At 38.7% G+C, this 16,544-nt stretch overlaps 1 protein-coding gene across 1 annotated transcript in view; it reads left to right on the forward strand.

Annotated features, from left to right (window-relative positions):
* SORCS2 (sortilin related VPS10 domain containing receptor 2) overlaps nt 1–16,544 on the forward strand; it is a gene marked incomplete at its 5' end in the record, with an annotated part of 106,657 nt that overhangs the window by 52,715 nt on the left and 37,398 nt on the right. Inside the window, 6 exons of the mRNA XM_083358328.1 lie at nt 414–593; nt 3,050–3,196; nt 7,798–7,900; nt 12,300–12,376; nt 13,448–13,539; nt 15,942–16,049. Coding sequence (XP_083214454.1) covers nt 414–593; nt 3,050–3,196; nt 7,798–7,900; nt 12,300–12,376; nt 13,448–13,539; nt 15,942–16,049 — 707 coding nt within the window. The remainder of the gene's footprint in view (nt 1–413; nt 594–3,049; nt 3,197–7,797; nt 7,901–12,299; nt 12,377–13,447; nt 13,540–15,941; nt 16,050–16,544) is intronic.

The raw sequence follows: 16,544 nt of genomic DNA on the forward strand, positions 1-16,544 counted from the left end.
CAGCTGAGTCCTTTTTCAAGCTTCTGCATAAATGTGGAAAAGTTGCTGTGACTTTAAAAGTCAATTGATTAATGCAATTCTTAAGTACAGCAGCATTTTTTTTTACAAGCCTGTACTGGAAAAAGTGATTGTAGAAAGCTTTCTTGCTATTCTTTTTTTTCTGTCCCAAATAATAGGGAGATATGAATGATGGTATACAGCAGGGGTTCTTCAACCCCTGGCCCCTTTTATGACTTGTGGAGTTTAACTCCCAGAATTCCTCAGCCAGCATGGCTGGCTGAGGAATTCTGGGAGTTGAAGTCCACAAGTCATAAAAGGGCCAAGTTTGAAGACCCCTGGTATACAGTATTTTCATAAACACTACGTAGCTCTAAGTTGTAAGTCTGTGTTTTTCCCCCTCTTTTTCACTTCAGGATTTGCAGATTATCAGCACTGATGAGAGCCAGGTGTTTATAGCTATCCAGGAATGGTATCAGATTGACACATATAACCTCTACCAGTCTGACCCACAAGGCGTTTCCTATTCCATTGCATTAGAAAATGTCAGGAGTACCAAGCAACCTGAGGAGAATGTTTTAATAGATATTTTGGAGGTAAATGTCTTTTTAAAAAAAACACAACAACACAATTTTACTAACTATAGTAATATTTCTTCAGCCTCTTTGATTTTTGGTTTAAAGATTTTTGTACTGGTTTTCCTGTTTTCCTAAAATGGAATGTTCCTATCAATATAACTACACCTTATTTAAAGTACAAGTGTTCCTTGGTTTAAGAATGAGTTTGGTTCCTGTTGTCTGTCCTTAAATTGAATTTATACGTAAGCTGCAACAATTTTATTGTATAATACTGTATAAGTAGTATACTGTAATGAACTTGAATCATTACGTATTTCACTTGAATTTTGCCTCAGTAGGCTATTTTCTTAATTATCGATCAGCCTAAAACTGGGGGTGCTTAGCCCAGGGATTTGCTGTATTATAGATAGTAGTATAAATATAAAAGTGGGTATATATTTTAAAAATAAAAGGTAAAAGTATTCCTATTTGTTTTATGTATATTTTTGACAACCAAGGCTGTGTTACTATTAATTAACTGCCTTTCTGAGACATATTGAGCTGATAGGAAGAAAATTCTTCAATCTACAAATTTTTATTAGTATATACATATATCTGTCTACGTATGTAGTTCAGTCACATTTATAGAGTAAAAGGCATGTCAGATATATAGTGTATATACCCTCACTCTAGGGTATATGTAGCCCATTAATTATTACAAATAATTGAATTGCCTATTTGCCTTTCAAAAAGAGGTGTGCCTTCACATATTAAGGGGCCTCCAGTCGTATTTGATAACATATGTAGAAAACTCTTGAAGTAATAACTCCACCCTTTTTTTTCTCCCCTGGTATCCCATAATAGAATGGGTGGATGACCTTGGGGGATGAGTGGAAGAAGTGCTGCTTAAGAAACAATCAGACAAGGGAGGCAGGAATGACTTAACAGTTAGAGAAAGAAACTTAGGAAGGACTCCCCCTAATTGAGCAAGCAGTTGAAATTGGTGCCTTTTGTAATTTCACACTTGCCAGATTCTGCTAATGTAGCCTTACAATAAAGGAGAATTAGCTCATCTAATCATGTTTCCTGCTTGGTTTACCTGGAAGGATTGACATATCCTCTGTCCTCTCTCAGCCATGTGCCATGTTAGAATGCCCAAGAATATTTATTTATTTTTATTTATTTATTTTTATTCTATTTATTTTATTATTTGTCTGAAATAATAATCTTTTCCTTCTTATGTAAGCTGTTGGAATGAGAAGATGTTTTACCTCCACAGGGAATTGATACAGTGTATGACAGGATTATTGTATTTGGTCAGTCAGATGACCAGCTCTATACATCCAAGTATCTTAAAGGGATTAATTCTCAACATGAAATCTCAACAATATTTATTGTATAAGGGCTTAATACTGCATAAATAGAAGAATACCTAAATATCCATGTGACTAAAAATGTTAACCAACTACCTAATTACTATATTTATTTTTACTATATTTATTTATATCCCGCCCTTCTCCGAAGACTCAGGGCGGCTTACAAGCTTAGCAGTAGCCTTCATTCTATGTATATGCCTGCTTATTAGGGCTTTCACACACACCCCAAGCGGCATTATTACAAAGTCAGCTTAATTGCCCCCAACAATCTGGGTCCTCATTTTACCTACCTCGGAAGGATGGAAGGCTGAGTCAACCTTGAGCCTGGTGGGATGAGAACCTGCACTAATTGCAGGCAGCTGGTGTTACTTAAGGAGGCATTAGCCCACTGCTCCACCAAGGATCTATATTTGACTAGAATCTATAAGTCTCTTCAATAACCAAGAGTTGAACACCTCCAACTCATGCCTTCTTCAGAATTGTTCTATATCTTTCTGTTTGAAAGAGAAATTTTTATCCCTGAATCATCTGCTTCTACATACTGCAACATAATTTACTTACATAGCAATTAGTTTTCTAAAACGTGGTACAATGGATATGCAACACAACATACGTAACCATACAAGGAAAATAGATTTCTGGTTTAGAAAGACAACTTTTTCTTTCTAGTTGGAGAGACTTTCTTGAAATGTGGAATTAGAGCAGCCCCTGAAAGGCTACAGCTTCGGAATCAAAACATAACTAAAGGAACAATTGCTCTCTTTGTTTGGGTGTATTTGGGAGGGGAAGGGGAAATTACTGGAAGATTGCTCTCATAACAGCAAAATCTGCTTCAGCTCCAGTTAGCTCTTGTTATTTTATAATGACATCAACAGAATTCTTGCAATGTTTATAACTAACTAATACATTTGTTAACAAGAACTCTGTTAGAAAGGTGTCCTTTTTGGTGGGAAAAATGGTGGAGGCCGTTCTATTTCTGTCTTGGTCAGATCCAAATTTCTGAGAGTAGTTATATTTCAAGCTATTGACATGCTCACTTTTCTACTAGTATGTTAATATATTGAATATGTATTTGATGGTTGTTTATTAACTTGACTACATTTTATGTTTGCAACATAGGTTAAAGGTGTCAAAGGAGTGTTTTTGGCTAATCAGAAAATAAATGGAAAAGTTACCACTCTTATAACATTTAATAAAGGCCGTAACTGGGATTATCTAATGCCCCCAGCTACTGATATGAATGGTAAACCAACTGACTGCAAACCAGTGAGTATTTCCCCCTGCTCTTAAAATAGCAACAAAAAACCCATTTATTTAACAAAGACATAAAAAAATATGTTGACCATGAGAAAAACAGATTAACTATGGAATGTTTTTATGAAGTAAACAGAATATAATTTGAACTGTTGTGCTCTGCTATTTTTGGTTTTCTATCAATAAAAGAATCTGTACCTTACAATAAGATGGAAACACTTTAGACTTCAACAACTGAAAATTATATTTCCGAAATGATTTACAAATATTTCTGTGCTTCATTTTCCTGAAAGCTTTGGGTAAATCTCTCTTGATGTGTAAAACTACTCTAGATATAAGATCTGCATTATCATTCAGTTTTTTCTTTAAAAAAAAAGCATTTCCCTTTTACTGTAGAGACTTCATAGTTACTCCAACGTTTGCAGTGGTTTTGCATGGCTTTAGTAAGATGTGTTTTCTATGGATGTGGGGATAAAGGATATAGAATACATCCAAGTTTTAATGCATCGGTCAAACTAAATTCATAATTTCCTAGTATTTCATATGTAAATTGTATATATCATATATTAATGCTTTCCCATGAAATGATTCTTTGCAGACCTCATTTAGCAGCCAGCTAGGTCAGTATTCAGCTTGTTTCCTGAACTTCTTCATTTTTTTTTAAGATGTAGAAGCTTTTTGCATTCCAATATTATTTTGGACATTAATTTTGGGGGTTTCATCTTATAAACCTTAATTAAGTTTTATATCTATAAATGACTCAAAACCTCATCATAATCAATACTGAGATAAATGGCAGTGGATTATAGTACTGGTTCAAATCCACACTTCATCTTGGAGTCCTTTAGATAACAAAGCCAATCACTGTGCCCAAATCCAATTCATATCACAGGATTTTAATTATAATAAAATGTGCTGTAATTCCCTAAAGAAAGAAGGGACACAAATGTGATAACAAACACAACAATTTTTAAGAGCTGTGGGAAAGTCTTTACCGAGATACTGCATGTTGCATACAATTGTCTTTCAGTCTCCAGGTTCAAGTCATCAATTGTGGTTATAATGGCAATTCAGGCAACATGTGTTCAACAGTGATAAAGATGGAATTGTGAGTTTAAGATGGAATTGTGAGTTTTCTAGCATTTGCAAGAGAGAAACTGAGGAATAGAAAAGCAATTGACCTCAACGTATTTTGGATGGAGAGAGCATGTAGAAATTCTGCAACCCAAAATATTGATTTAGGATAATGGAAAATTAGCTTTAAGTCCTCACATAACCCTAAAGTTCACCAAATGACTTTAGGTAGCTATGCTTTCCAGCCCACGTTAAATCACAGGACTGGTGGATTAAAATGAAGGATGAACTGCATTTACATAGTCCAAAAAAAGATGGGAAATACAATAACATAATGAAATGTTCGTGCAGTGAATTTCAGATCAATGGATGACATTTTGGGGAATAATTGATCATTTAAATAAAAAGCTTCACTTGTAGTGCTGAGGAAGAAGAAGAGGAGGAGTAGAGTAGTAATTTTATGTAGGCAATTTCAGTATAAACAATAATATTCAGTAACAGAGATGAATTAACTTAATCATCTTGCAGGGGTCTTCAAACTCGGCCCTTTTATGACTCATGGACTTCAACTCCCAGAATTCCTCAGCCAGTGTGCCTGACTGAGGAATTCTGGGAGTTGAAGTCCATGAGTCATAAAAGGGCCGAGTTTGAAGACCCATGCTTAGGGCTGTAATAGGTGCTCCCAAATGTGTTTCTGATGTAATCCTGAAGTTGGAAGCAGGCTTGCCAAGCATTAAAACTCAGGCATGGTCCAGAATATTAACAGTTATTTCAAATCTCAGAAGATTACATCTACCGTTGTTAATGGGTAACTATAAAGACAGTTGCTAATAGGTTTGCAAACAAAAACTCATTACTTATGTTTCACACTATATAATATATAAGCCAACTGGGACTTGAAGATGCCATGGAGATGGTTAATGAAAAGATAGCCAATATAAAACACTGAAAAGGCCTGGCCCAAGCCCCATACTGCCAGTACATCGGATTTCTGTAGTTGATTAAATGATATATTTTGGACTTGGACGTACCTACCTTGATCCAATCCATGCTCATATGAATTAAATAATAAAAAGCAACTTTAGTTTATTTCAAGGAAAGTGAAAGGTGTACTTTTATGTATATTAGATTTCATCAATTATCATTATAATATTGGACAAATAAAAAATATCCATTTTATTGAAATCAAAGGACTCTCTTTGGCATTATAGAGAAGGCACTTTTCAAATATGATAGTTCCGTTTAATTCAGCTTATTCTTGTCAGTATTTTTCCTTCACATCTCTTTGGGAAAACATACAAGAACCCCAAACCTGAATTATTAGGATGATTAAAATTTCAAATATCTGAAAGCAATGATTGGAGACTGTGGTCTTGATGGAATACTATTAAAAAGTGATTAAGGTAATTAGTACATTTATAAAATCTTGGGACTAAGCACAGAAATTCTTTCTTGTGAAACTGAGAAGTGATTCTTCTGGCATTTGTACCTGGTGTATTTTAAAAATGGCAAAATAGTTTTCAAACAGATTTATATCTCTTTGGACTATACAAACCTTCAATGTAGATGTGTGTATTTAACTTTAAAGAATACAATTACAAGTAGTCCTCAACCACAGTTGGGACCACAGCTAGAATTACTAAACAAAGCATCATATGACTGTGACAGGTTTATCTACTCACTTCTGCTTTGGTCATTAAGAGAATCATCATATGACTGGAACGTAATGCTTTTACTTCCACATTCCAATTGAAAAAGCATACAAATGGTGATCACGTGGATATGCACCAGTTGCAGAGCAGCTGAATAGCATTGATCACAGGATGCTGTGACAATTATAAATGCAAGGATTGGTCAGAAAATTGGGGTGGGGGGATGGGTGGGTTAATACAATCATAACTAAATGGTTGTTTAAAGGAGCTATTCTGTAAGTTAGAACTACCGGTATGTATTATATTAAGATGTCATACAGAATTTAAACATACTGATGATATACAGGTAATCCTTGAAGTACAACAAGCCGTTTAATGAACATTCAAAATTAGACACCCCTTCAAAAGCTACATATGACCCGTTCAAAGTTATGATGGCTGCAGCCGGCCTGTGGTTATTCACCTTTATGGTCCACCTCCGGATCACTGCAGCCCCCTCCTGCCTCTCCCCCATCCCATCCCACCAGAACCCTGCAGTACTTGGGTCTCCTCCCCACACTTACCTTCTGAAGCTCTCCAGTCCTCACATTGTACAAGGAGGGTAGGTCATGTGTTCTTGGGGCCTGGGGCCAGCAATCCAAATGTGGCCACCATTTTGTCCTGCTTGCTTCTGGGAAAGAACAAAATGGTAACTGCCAAAGAAATTACTTCATTTTGCTGCCTCAGAGAGGTCTGCACAGTGCTACAGAAGCTTCTAAATCAGGGGTCCCCAACCCCCAGTCCATGGACCAGTACCGGTCTGCATCATGCCAGCAACCGGTCCTCACAAACAAGGAAAGCCCCATCCGTGGGATGCAGTCAGCACACAAAACCACGCCCCCTCCAGTCCATGGAAAAACCTCTCTCCACGGAACCGGTCCCTGGTGCCCAAAAGGTTGGGGACCTCTGTTCTAAATGATGGAAAAAGCTTCTGCAGCACTGTGCAGACCTTGTTAAGGTATCAGAACAAAGTCGATTGTCTCCGGGCTGTGCGACAGCAACCTGAATATGTCTCACCCATTTGTGGCAGGGGGCAAAATGGCAGCTGCCAGACAAGCTGCTTCATTCTGCTGCCTTAGAGAGGTTGCACAGTGCTGCAGAATTTTCTGAATGCTGCAGAAAGCTTCTACAGCACTACACAGAGCTTGTTAAAGCAGCAAAATGGAGTAGGTTGTCCCCAGGCCGTGCAGCAGCAACTCGAATGGGGTTTCCCTTTTGTGGGCAGGACCAAACAGCAACCACTTTTGGAATTGTGCCATGCAAAAAAGAAAGTCATCCCAGCATTCAGAAAGGTAAGTAAGGAGAAAGTTGTTTTGCTTGGTGGGATGGGAATGAGACCTGAGGCCTGACAGGACCCAGTGGGAGTGGGGAAAGGCCTGTTGGGACCCAAGGCAAGGGAAGTGGAACATGGGACATTTCAGGGATGGAGGAGTCATTGAGAGGGCCAGGACAGGAGGCCTGCACCTATACTAGGCCTCCTATGGCCTCCCCTCCTCAGGAGGCATCCCACACTCTACTTAACAACCCACACATTTGTTTTACATTTCATTGGGGAGAGCAGGGATGCAGGGTTGTTACATGACACATTTCACCTAACGGTTGCCAGGATGCGATGGTTGCAACCTTCAAATTCCCCATAAGTGGCAGGCTCTGTTACAGTCATATCTGGAGGACTACCTGTACCCTGTGGTAATATTTTATGCTGGTGCAATGGTATAATGTTATTATTACATGAATAGTAAGAATAAATTGTCATCTTCTGTTTAATCTTGGTGTGGCTGTTTCAGAAATTAAAAGTATTCCACCTACTCTGCTAAAAACAGTGTTTTTTCTTTGTTAACTTTGTAGCCTGATTGCCATCTTCATCTTCATCTGCGCTGGCCAGATAATCCATATGTGTCAGGGATGGTTCATACTAAGGATACAGCACCAGGACTCATAATGGGGGCAGGTAAAAAAAAGAGATAACTTAGTATTTTTCTTCTGGTGTTTTTCAGTCTACATAATGATACATAATGATGCAATTTTGTTTAAAATTGCCTATCTCTAATAGCTACTGGTTTCAATTCCATCCTATCTGCTTGTTTCTGTTTGGGTGTGAAATCTAATCCACAGAGGGAAATAACCAGGAACAGTTTTCCGTCTCTCTTTTTGTCTTTACCTTTTTCTGTAGATACTGCTATACCAGATGCAATCACCATAATATTATTTCTGACGTGTGTCAGAAATGTATGATCTCTAAATTTTGTTTACCTAGCAAGGAAAAGCACCAACAATAAAAGCTATGTATAATAGATAGAAATGGAACATTTGAGGAAGCCAACTAGTGGTATCTGAAATACTGTATTCCCCTCTCTTCCTCAGATAATATGTTCAGGACGTTGCCTTCTGAAAGAGCCTCTAGCAAAGTCAGAGGGCTCCAGACACTTTATGAAGCTTCTTGACCTTCCTCTCTCATTTAGGAGCTAAAGGGACAAAGTGTCATTCCAACTGCATAGGAGTTAAACTGAGGATAAGAAGGGGGTCATTTGAGATGGAAATTGGACTGATTAAAGAAGAAATAGGGGCAAAATCAGCCACATTCTGTGTTATATTTCACAGCTACAGGTAATCCTGTTTAATGACCGCTTCTTCAGAAACCACTCAAAGTTACAAAGGTGCTGAACAAGTAGTACTTATGGCCAGTCCTCAAAGTTCTAATTCAGGGGTCTTCAAACTTGGCCCCTTTATGACTTGTGGACTTCAACTCCCAGAATTCCTCAGCCAGCGTGCCTGGCTGAGGAATTCTGGGAGTTGAAGTCCACAAGTCATAAAAGGGCCAAGTTTGAAGACCCCTTTTCTAATTGATGCAGTCACATGATTGCAATCTGAGTGCTTGTACTTACGATGGTTGCAGCGTCCCACCTCATATGATTGCCATTTGCAACCTTTTCTGCCAGCTTCTCACAAGCAAAATCAATGGGGAATCTGAAGGTCACAAGTTGTTCTAATAAGTCGCTTGCACCCACTCCCAGCCAGCAACAGACATATAAGCTTGCTGATAAGACAGTGTTTAAAAAGCACAAGTGAGAATGTTTTTCTGAACTGTACACTTACTGCCCAATCCAATTTAGATTCACTACTCTTTCTTTCTCTGGAATGAAACCAACAGTATACCTTCAGCAGCCGCTAGAATTAGAATCATATTAGGCATTTAAACTGCCAGTCATCACCTCCATTTCCAAGTTTATTCATCTCAGAATCCTCTTGAATGATTTTTACTGCCTATCTGTGCCCTCCCTTTTCTGTGAGAACTGATTTTATCTAAACTAAATCCCTACACTTAGTTCCTTGTCAGCAAAGCAAGTATAAATTGTTTCGTCTGCATGGGAACATCGGAACATGAAAGCTTAGCAAGAAGTAATTGTTAAATGCATGCTCAGTACAAGGATATGTGTGGTTTATAAGCTGCAGGTTGCATTTTAAATGTACAGATTAATTCTAGCATTTAGGCCTTCATATTAGATACACACATTTTCTCCCTGTAGAACACAGTATTGTTTCTGACTTCATGTGTCCTTAGAAATATTACTGGTTCTACAGATGAGTCATTGAAACCAGTTACTTCACCTTGCACCTAGCACAGATGTTCACTATGTGCAACCTTAACAACACATCCAAGTCCACATTGTTTCATGAATAAGAATGGAAAACTATGAATGACTATGTGTAAGGGGAAAAGCTGCTTGGTATTTTGGAGCTGAATAATAAAAAAAAAACCCTAGTGGAATGTCGTCTGGCAGTCAGCACAAATGAAAGCTGCCATAGCCTAGGCCAGGGGTAGGCAACCTTGGCTCTTTTATGACTTGTGGACTTCAACTCCCAGAATTCCTGAGTCAGCTATGTTGAAGTCCACGAGTCATAAAAGAGCCAAGATTGCCTACCCCTGGCCTAGACCTATCTTCCAAACACATCCACTTCCTAGTGCACTTAAAAACTAAATATCTGACATACAAATGCTGCAGTGTACAGGAAATGTATAAATTGCCTTGCATACCTATTTGCTTCCAGCTTCCAGAACAGAGTACCAGATCCATCATCTATAGCCAGGCTATATACTTCAGCTGCATTTGTTCTGGCTCACTTGAGACAAATGTTCAACTGATAGAATTAAACCAGCAATCAGGAGATTGAATTCCCCACTTAAATAGACAAATCAATAGAGCTAGATCAGATTTCAAGAAAGATCTATTAAAAGATAGACCATAGAAACAGACCACTTATCACCTGCAGCTTACAGTTCAAACCCCTCAAACATTATTAATAAGCTACAATCCATACTGGATAATAACACCATACTTTCTCAAGCATTGGGTGGCAGACTGAACTAATGTGCAGACAACCATCCAACCTGCAATAAATTATCATAAGCAACAAGAAAAACACAGAATAGTAATATCAACATATGAACCATCTACATTACAGCACTGTCATAGGCCCTAACAAGTACACACCCAAGATTAGAACCACCTTTGCATGATGTTCTAATGTGATACATGCCAGCAATGTTGCTCTGGATTACTCATAGCACAAACAAGACAAACTTTGTGTAAAAAAAATTAACGGTCACAAGTTTGACATTAGGACTCAAAATAAGGTCAAAGTAATGTCTGAGCATCTCAACCTCCTAGAGCACTCCATAGCAGATCTCAAAAGCCTTTGGAAAACAGAACCACTGAACGAGAAATAGTTGAACTCACATGAAAAGGTTTCAGACAATCTCAGATTGCAACAAGCACAATAAGGTTTTTAACACATTATAATTGTTAATTGTTAATTGCACTCTCTCACACATGTAAACTGCATCTATATAGCCACCTTCTCTTTCTCTCCTCTTTCCCACTTCACCGCAGTTTAAATCCTACATCAGTCTAGCCATGATGTTCATCTGATAAAGTGAGCTGCAGCTCATGGTCACTTCTGCCATCTCACCAGAGATAGATGGAATACGTAGAAGAAGCAGAATGGGACAACTCACCCCGGCCAACTCACCGAGGCTGTCTTAAGGTGGCTGACTCGCCTCGGAACACCTCGCCCCCGGACATAACACCTCGCCCCGGGATAACTCAATAGAGGGACAAGTAGAATTGCAGCTTACCCTAGTCTTGAGGTCTTCTAACTTGAGAAGGTTTAAACTTAAAGCAAGACAAAGCCCACTGCAATTTTACTTGTTCCTCTCTTGAGTTATCCTGCATTGAATTGTCCCATGGCGAGTTGTCCGGTGGCAAGTTGTCTGTGTTGAGTCGGTCAGGGTGAGACAGCAGGGCAAGCCAGCTATGCCAAGTGATCCTAGACCCTAGAGAAGACCTCTGGCTGTGTGTCTCCAAGTTCAGCAGCGTTTAGTCATTTCAGAGTGACAGCTGTTGTGAAGAATATGAGAAAGGAGTTGGACCTTTTTTCTGCTGGGTCTGGAGAAGAAGGGGGAATGACAAAATTGATTCAAATACCAAGGAATGAAATCAGATCAGGAAAATAAAGAGAAGCAGTTTTTACAACTAATGAGTGTTACGTTAAAAATGAAATTAAGGAATAGGTGGCTGAAGCAGAAGGAACATAAAACAGCGAATCACTTGAAAGCAAGTTGCAAGGTAGTTTTGATCTAGGTACCTTAGAGGATATCTGAGCCATATCAGAATAAAGAGAACTAGTAATTCCTGATAGTTTTGATGGTGTTGAAGATTCTGATGACAGAAAAAAATCACAGTAGAATAAGTCCTGGTATGCACTATAACACAATGTTGAGTCTAGTGAGAGTATTGGTGATGCCTGTTTTCTTGGGTACTTACAATGTGGCAGATCACGTAAGCATAGAACGTGGGAACTTCTCAAAATGTGGTTATGTTAGGGTTTGTCACTACCCAGCCATGAAATTTGCATGCTTTCTTGGAAAGGTAGCATCACTTAATTTAATTTATGTAGTATGGCTGTATTGCTGTTAGATTAAAGTGAAATATCTTTATATGTCCTGCCTTTTAAGTTGTTGGATAAAAATGGAGGACAAGGATAAAGGATACAGTAAATACCATAAAATAAAAACATCAATATGTAACCCTGCTGTTAGGGGCTAGCTGTCATCAGTGCCATCAAGAACAAGTCCCACATCATTCTTTGGTGAGGGTTATCATTGGGCCAATTGTGGCTTTAGGACAGTCTTCTTCTAAAGTAGAAACTGCCCTAGGGATTCTCTTTTTCCCTGCACGTAGACAGGTTTTTTTTTAGCTATAAGGGTGGAGAATAGGAGCCTTTGTAAAAGTAACTACAGCAAGCATTTTCAATAGTTTAAACTCTGCTTATTATACTTTTATTTTCAGGAAATCTGGGTGCCCAGCTTGTGGAATACAAGGAAGAAATGTATATTACATCAGACTGTGGCAAAACATGGAGACAGGTATGGAAGTGAAGTGAATAACTTGTATATAAAACTCAGTGTGATGGGTTTGGTTCATTCTCCATCTTTTTATATTTATTTGTGGGATACAAACAAACAAATAAATACGATAAAATAATGCAATTTTGCAACCCATAAGCATGTTCTGATTCAGTGGAAAAAAAATATAGAGAGAAAAAAGCTTTTCAATAAATCTTTCAGGCCTCATGTGTCAAATCCTAATATGACCAAGCTAGTCCAAATCAACTCTAAAGACAGAAAGAATGAGTGGGTTATTGTTTATTAGCAATCATCTGTGCCCAGTAGAATCTGCTTTTGTATACATCATCAACTAAGATTAAGGATATGATATATTTTATCATCTATATTTTATTACTACTGAGATTTTTCTCGTAGAGGCTTGATGACATAATCAATTTTTAAACATTTAGTTAATTGCAGTCTAGGTCTAAGCATATTTACACAAAATTAATTTCTTTCGCTTTCAAGAAATATGCGGAGGACTATAGCCTTGGGAAAGCATAGCGATCCATTATTTTTTAATTAGGGCATAACTTTTTTTTTTGAATGATGTTTTAGATAAGGGGTGTCAAACTGCCGGCCCGCAGGCCAGATGCGTCATGCCAAAAACGCGCCCACCCCATTGCTGGCAATGGAAAAAAAGTGATACATCGCAACACGTCACGTGACATTGCGAGTTTGACACCCCTGTTTTAGATGAATGTATTTTCACACTATCACTTGGGATTTTTATAAATGTCATATTATCTTTCACCTTTACATACTTTCCCATCATCTGTGCTGTGTCTTTCACTATTTTCATGACCCAAAATATTTGATGTTGCAATTTTCATGAGAAGAATATCATTTCTTAATCTCCATTGTTATTTCCCACCCACCCCCATTCTGTTGTAACTCCAGTTTTTCCCAGATTTCGGTCTGCCTCCCCGCCCCTGTTCCGATGAATCCCCTTTCCCCTCTTCCAGTTTTAGTCTGTTGTTGATCCAATATGCTAATATGGTTTTCCTGAAAACCTAATTACTTTGTTGTTTTTCTTTTCCTGGCCGTTAGGTTTTTGAAGAGGAGCATCATATCTTATATCTGGATCATGGTGGTGTGATTGTGGCCATCAAAGATACATCTATTCCTCTGAAAATACTCAAGTAATTCTACAGCAAACTTTCCTTAGTCTACTGTATTTTCAGTACTAAAAATATCCCAGCTGAATTGTTTTTTCTCTAAGAGAGTTATTTACTAATTTAATATTTGCTCCATGTTTGTTAGTTATATTCACATATGGAAATCAGGAAACAAAATATAGGTAAGGAGGTCATTCTTCCCCACCCCCTCAGCATCTACAAATAGCTATCTAGAACATATAACAATAGGGCTGGAAGGGACCTTGGAGTTCTTCTAGTCCACATTCTCTACCCCGTGGCAGGAGATCCTATATCATTCCAGACTTTCTTTGGGCTTGATGTGATGGACACATGTGATCATATAAAGAATAACAGAACAGAATAATAAAAGTTGGAAGGGACGCTGAAGGTCCTCCAGTGCAGTCCCCCCCCCAAGCAGGAGACTCTATACCATTTCAGGCAAATGGCTGTCCAATCTCTTTTTAAAAACCTCCATTGATGGAGCACCCACAACTTCTTGAGGCAAGCTGTTCCACTGGTTAATTGTTCTCATTGTCAGGAAGTTTCATCTTAGTTGTAGGTTGCTTCTCTCCTTGATTAATTTCCATCGATTGCTTCTTGTCCTGTCTTCAGGTGCTTTGGAGAATAGGTCGACCTCTCTTCTTTGGGGCAGCACATCAAATAATGGAACACTGTTATCGTGTCACCCCCAGTTCTTCTTTTCATTAAATTCAGCATACCCAATTCCTGCAACTATTCTTCATATGTTTTAGCCTCCAGCCCCTTAATCATCTTGCTCTTCTCTGCACTCCAGTTTTGGTCACCACAATATAAAAAAAGATGTTGAGATTCTAGAAAGAGTCTCAACATCTTTTTTTATATTGTGGTGACCAAAACTGGATGTAATATTCCAAGTGTGATCTTACCAAAGCATTATAATGCAGTTAGGAAGTTTCATCTTAGTTGTAGGTTGCTTCTCTCCTTGATTAATTTCCATCGATTGCTTCTTGTCCTGTCTTCAGGTGCTTTGGAGAATAGGTCGACCTCTCTTCTTTGGGGCAGCACATCAAATAATGGAACACTGTTATCGTGTCACCCCCAGTTCTTCTTTTCATTAAATTCAGCATACCCAATTCCTGCAACTATTCTTCATATGTTTTAGCCTCCAGCCCCTTAATCATCTTGCCCTTCTCTGCACTCCAGTTTTGGTCACCACAATATAAAAAAAGATGTTGAGACTCTAGAAAGAGTCTCAAAATCTTTTTTTATATTATGGTGACCAAAACTGGATGTAATATTCCAAGTGTGATTTTACCAAAGCATTATAATGCAGTACTAACACTTCACATGATCTTGATTCTATTCCTCTGTTAATGCAGCCAAGGACTGCATTGGCTTTTTTGGCAGCTGCAGCACACTGCGGGCTCATATTTAAGTGATTGTCCACTAGGATTCCGAGATCCATTTGGCAATTACTGCTATTGAGCCAGATGCCACCTATTCTATTGTTAGTTGAGGCCACTTCCTTTCAGCTACTCACAAACAATTAATTGGAGAAGCTGTCAGGAGATTGAAAAATCCCACACCTACAGACAGGTAAATGGGTGCTGGGTGGGGGAGAGAGTGAAGAGGTATGCAGGGTGTGAGGGTTGAGGAGGGTGTGTGAGAGGCATAGTCTGTGAGGGAATGCTCAAGGATGGGAGAGAGGATCTAGGACAGGGGTAGGCAACCTTGGCTCTTTTATGACTCGTGGACTTCAACTTCAGCAATGGCTCAGGTTGGAAACCTCTCCCTTTCCCCTTAGCATGGCTGGCTCAGGAATTCTGGGAGTTGAAGTCCATGAGTCATAAAAGAGCCAAGGTTGCCTACCCCTGATCTAGGAGGATACAAAGTAGATTCCACGAGGGTCAGGGAGGGTGCTCAAGGGTGCAAGGGATTATGTGAGAGTTTGGGGAGGGATATACAAGAAGCACTGTATGGGTTGGGGAGAGTGCATGTAGGTCAGGGGTTACAACGGAGGCGTAGAGAGGTTGGAGAGAGTGCACTGGGATGCACAAGTGGTCAGTATGGCACAGGTGCACATGGTCTGGGGGAGGATAGAAGGATGGGAGAGTTACCCCAGCAACAGTGAAGGCTACAAGTAGTGTTCATGTGATTGCAGGGTGCTTGTAAATGTGAACAGATTGTCAAAACACCCAGATTGCAATCACAGAGTTGCTGGAACAGCCAGATCTCCGAGGACTGGCCCTAACAACCCTCATCGTAATTTTGGAACAGTCGCTGAACAAATGGTCCTAAGTCGAGAACTACCTATAATGGTTAGCTGTAGAATATCTGCTGTTGTAACTACTTTGGACTGTGAATCCTATGAGATAATTAAATTATTTAAAGAAATGGTACTGATTATTTTACTACTTCCATTACAGATTCAGTGTAGATGAAGGTCAGACTTGGAGCACCCATAATTTCACAAGTATTTCTGTGTATGTGGATGGCCTACTTAGCGAACCTGGAGATGAGACTTTAGTCATGACGTAAGTGCCTTTGTGCCGACCCACCAACGGCATGGAAAAAGTTTAAACGTCAACAGTTAAAAGTGTTTCATTACGTTAAGTTAAACAATTATCCGTCCTTTAGGAACACATCCAAGCTCTTCATTTTTTTGTTGGACGTCTTTAAATGAAATCAAAGCCAATTTAATCGATGACAATTGAATGGGAGAGTACTTATGGGAAATACTTTTGTGATAATGTGAAGTCTTCCAAGATTCAGTAGAAGAGTAAAAGGAATGCTTTAGATATATAGATAGTAGATAAATGGATATCTAGCTAAATATACATTACTTCAAAGCTAAACACATATACTTTGTGTTGTGAAGTCAATAAATATAAATGTTCAGGAAAGCAAAATCCTTGACTAGCATATAGTTTCCATTGTTGATTACTACAGTCTCTTCTTTAGTTCTGTTATCCTTAGGTGCTGAGATGTAGGTATGCAGGGTCAATTAATTGCTAATATTTAAAGTATGA

This window comes from Vipera ursinii (assembly GCF_947247035.1).
Source record: "Vipera ursinii genome assembly, chromosome: 3".
Taxonomy (NCBI): domain Eukaryota; kingdom Metazoa; phylum Chordata; class Lepidosauria; order Squamata; family Viperidae; genus Vipera; species Vipera ursinii.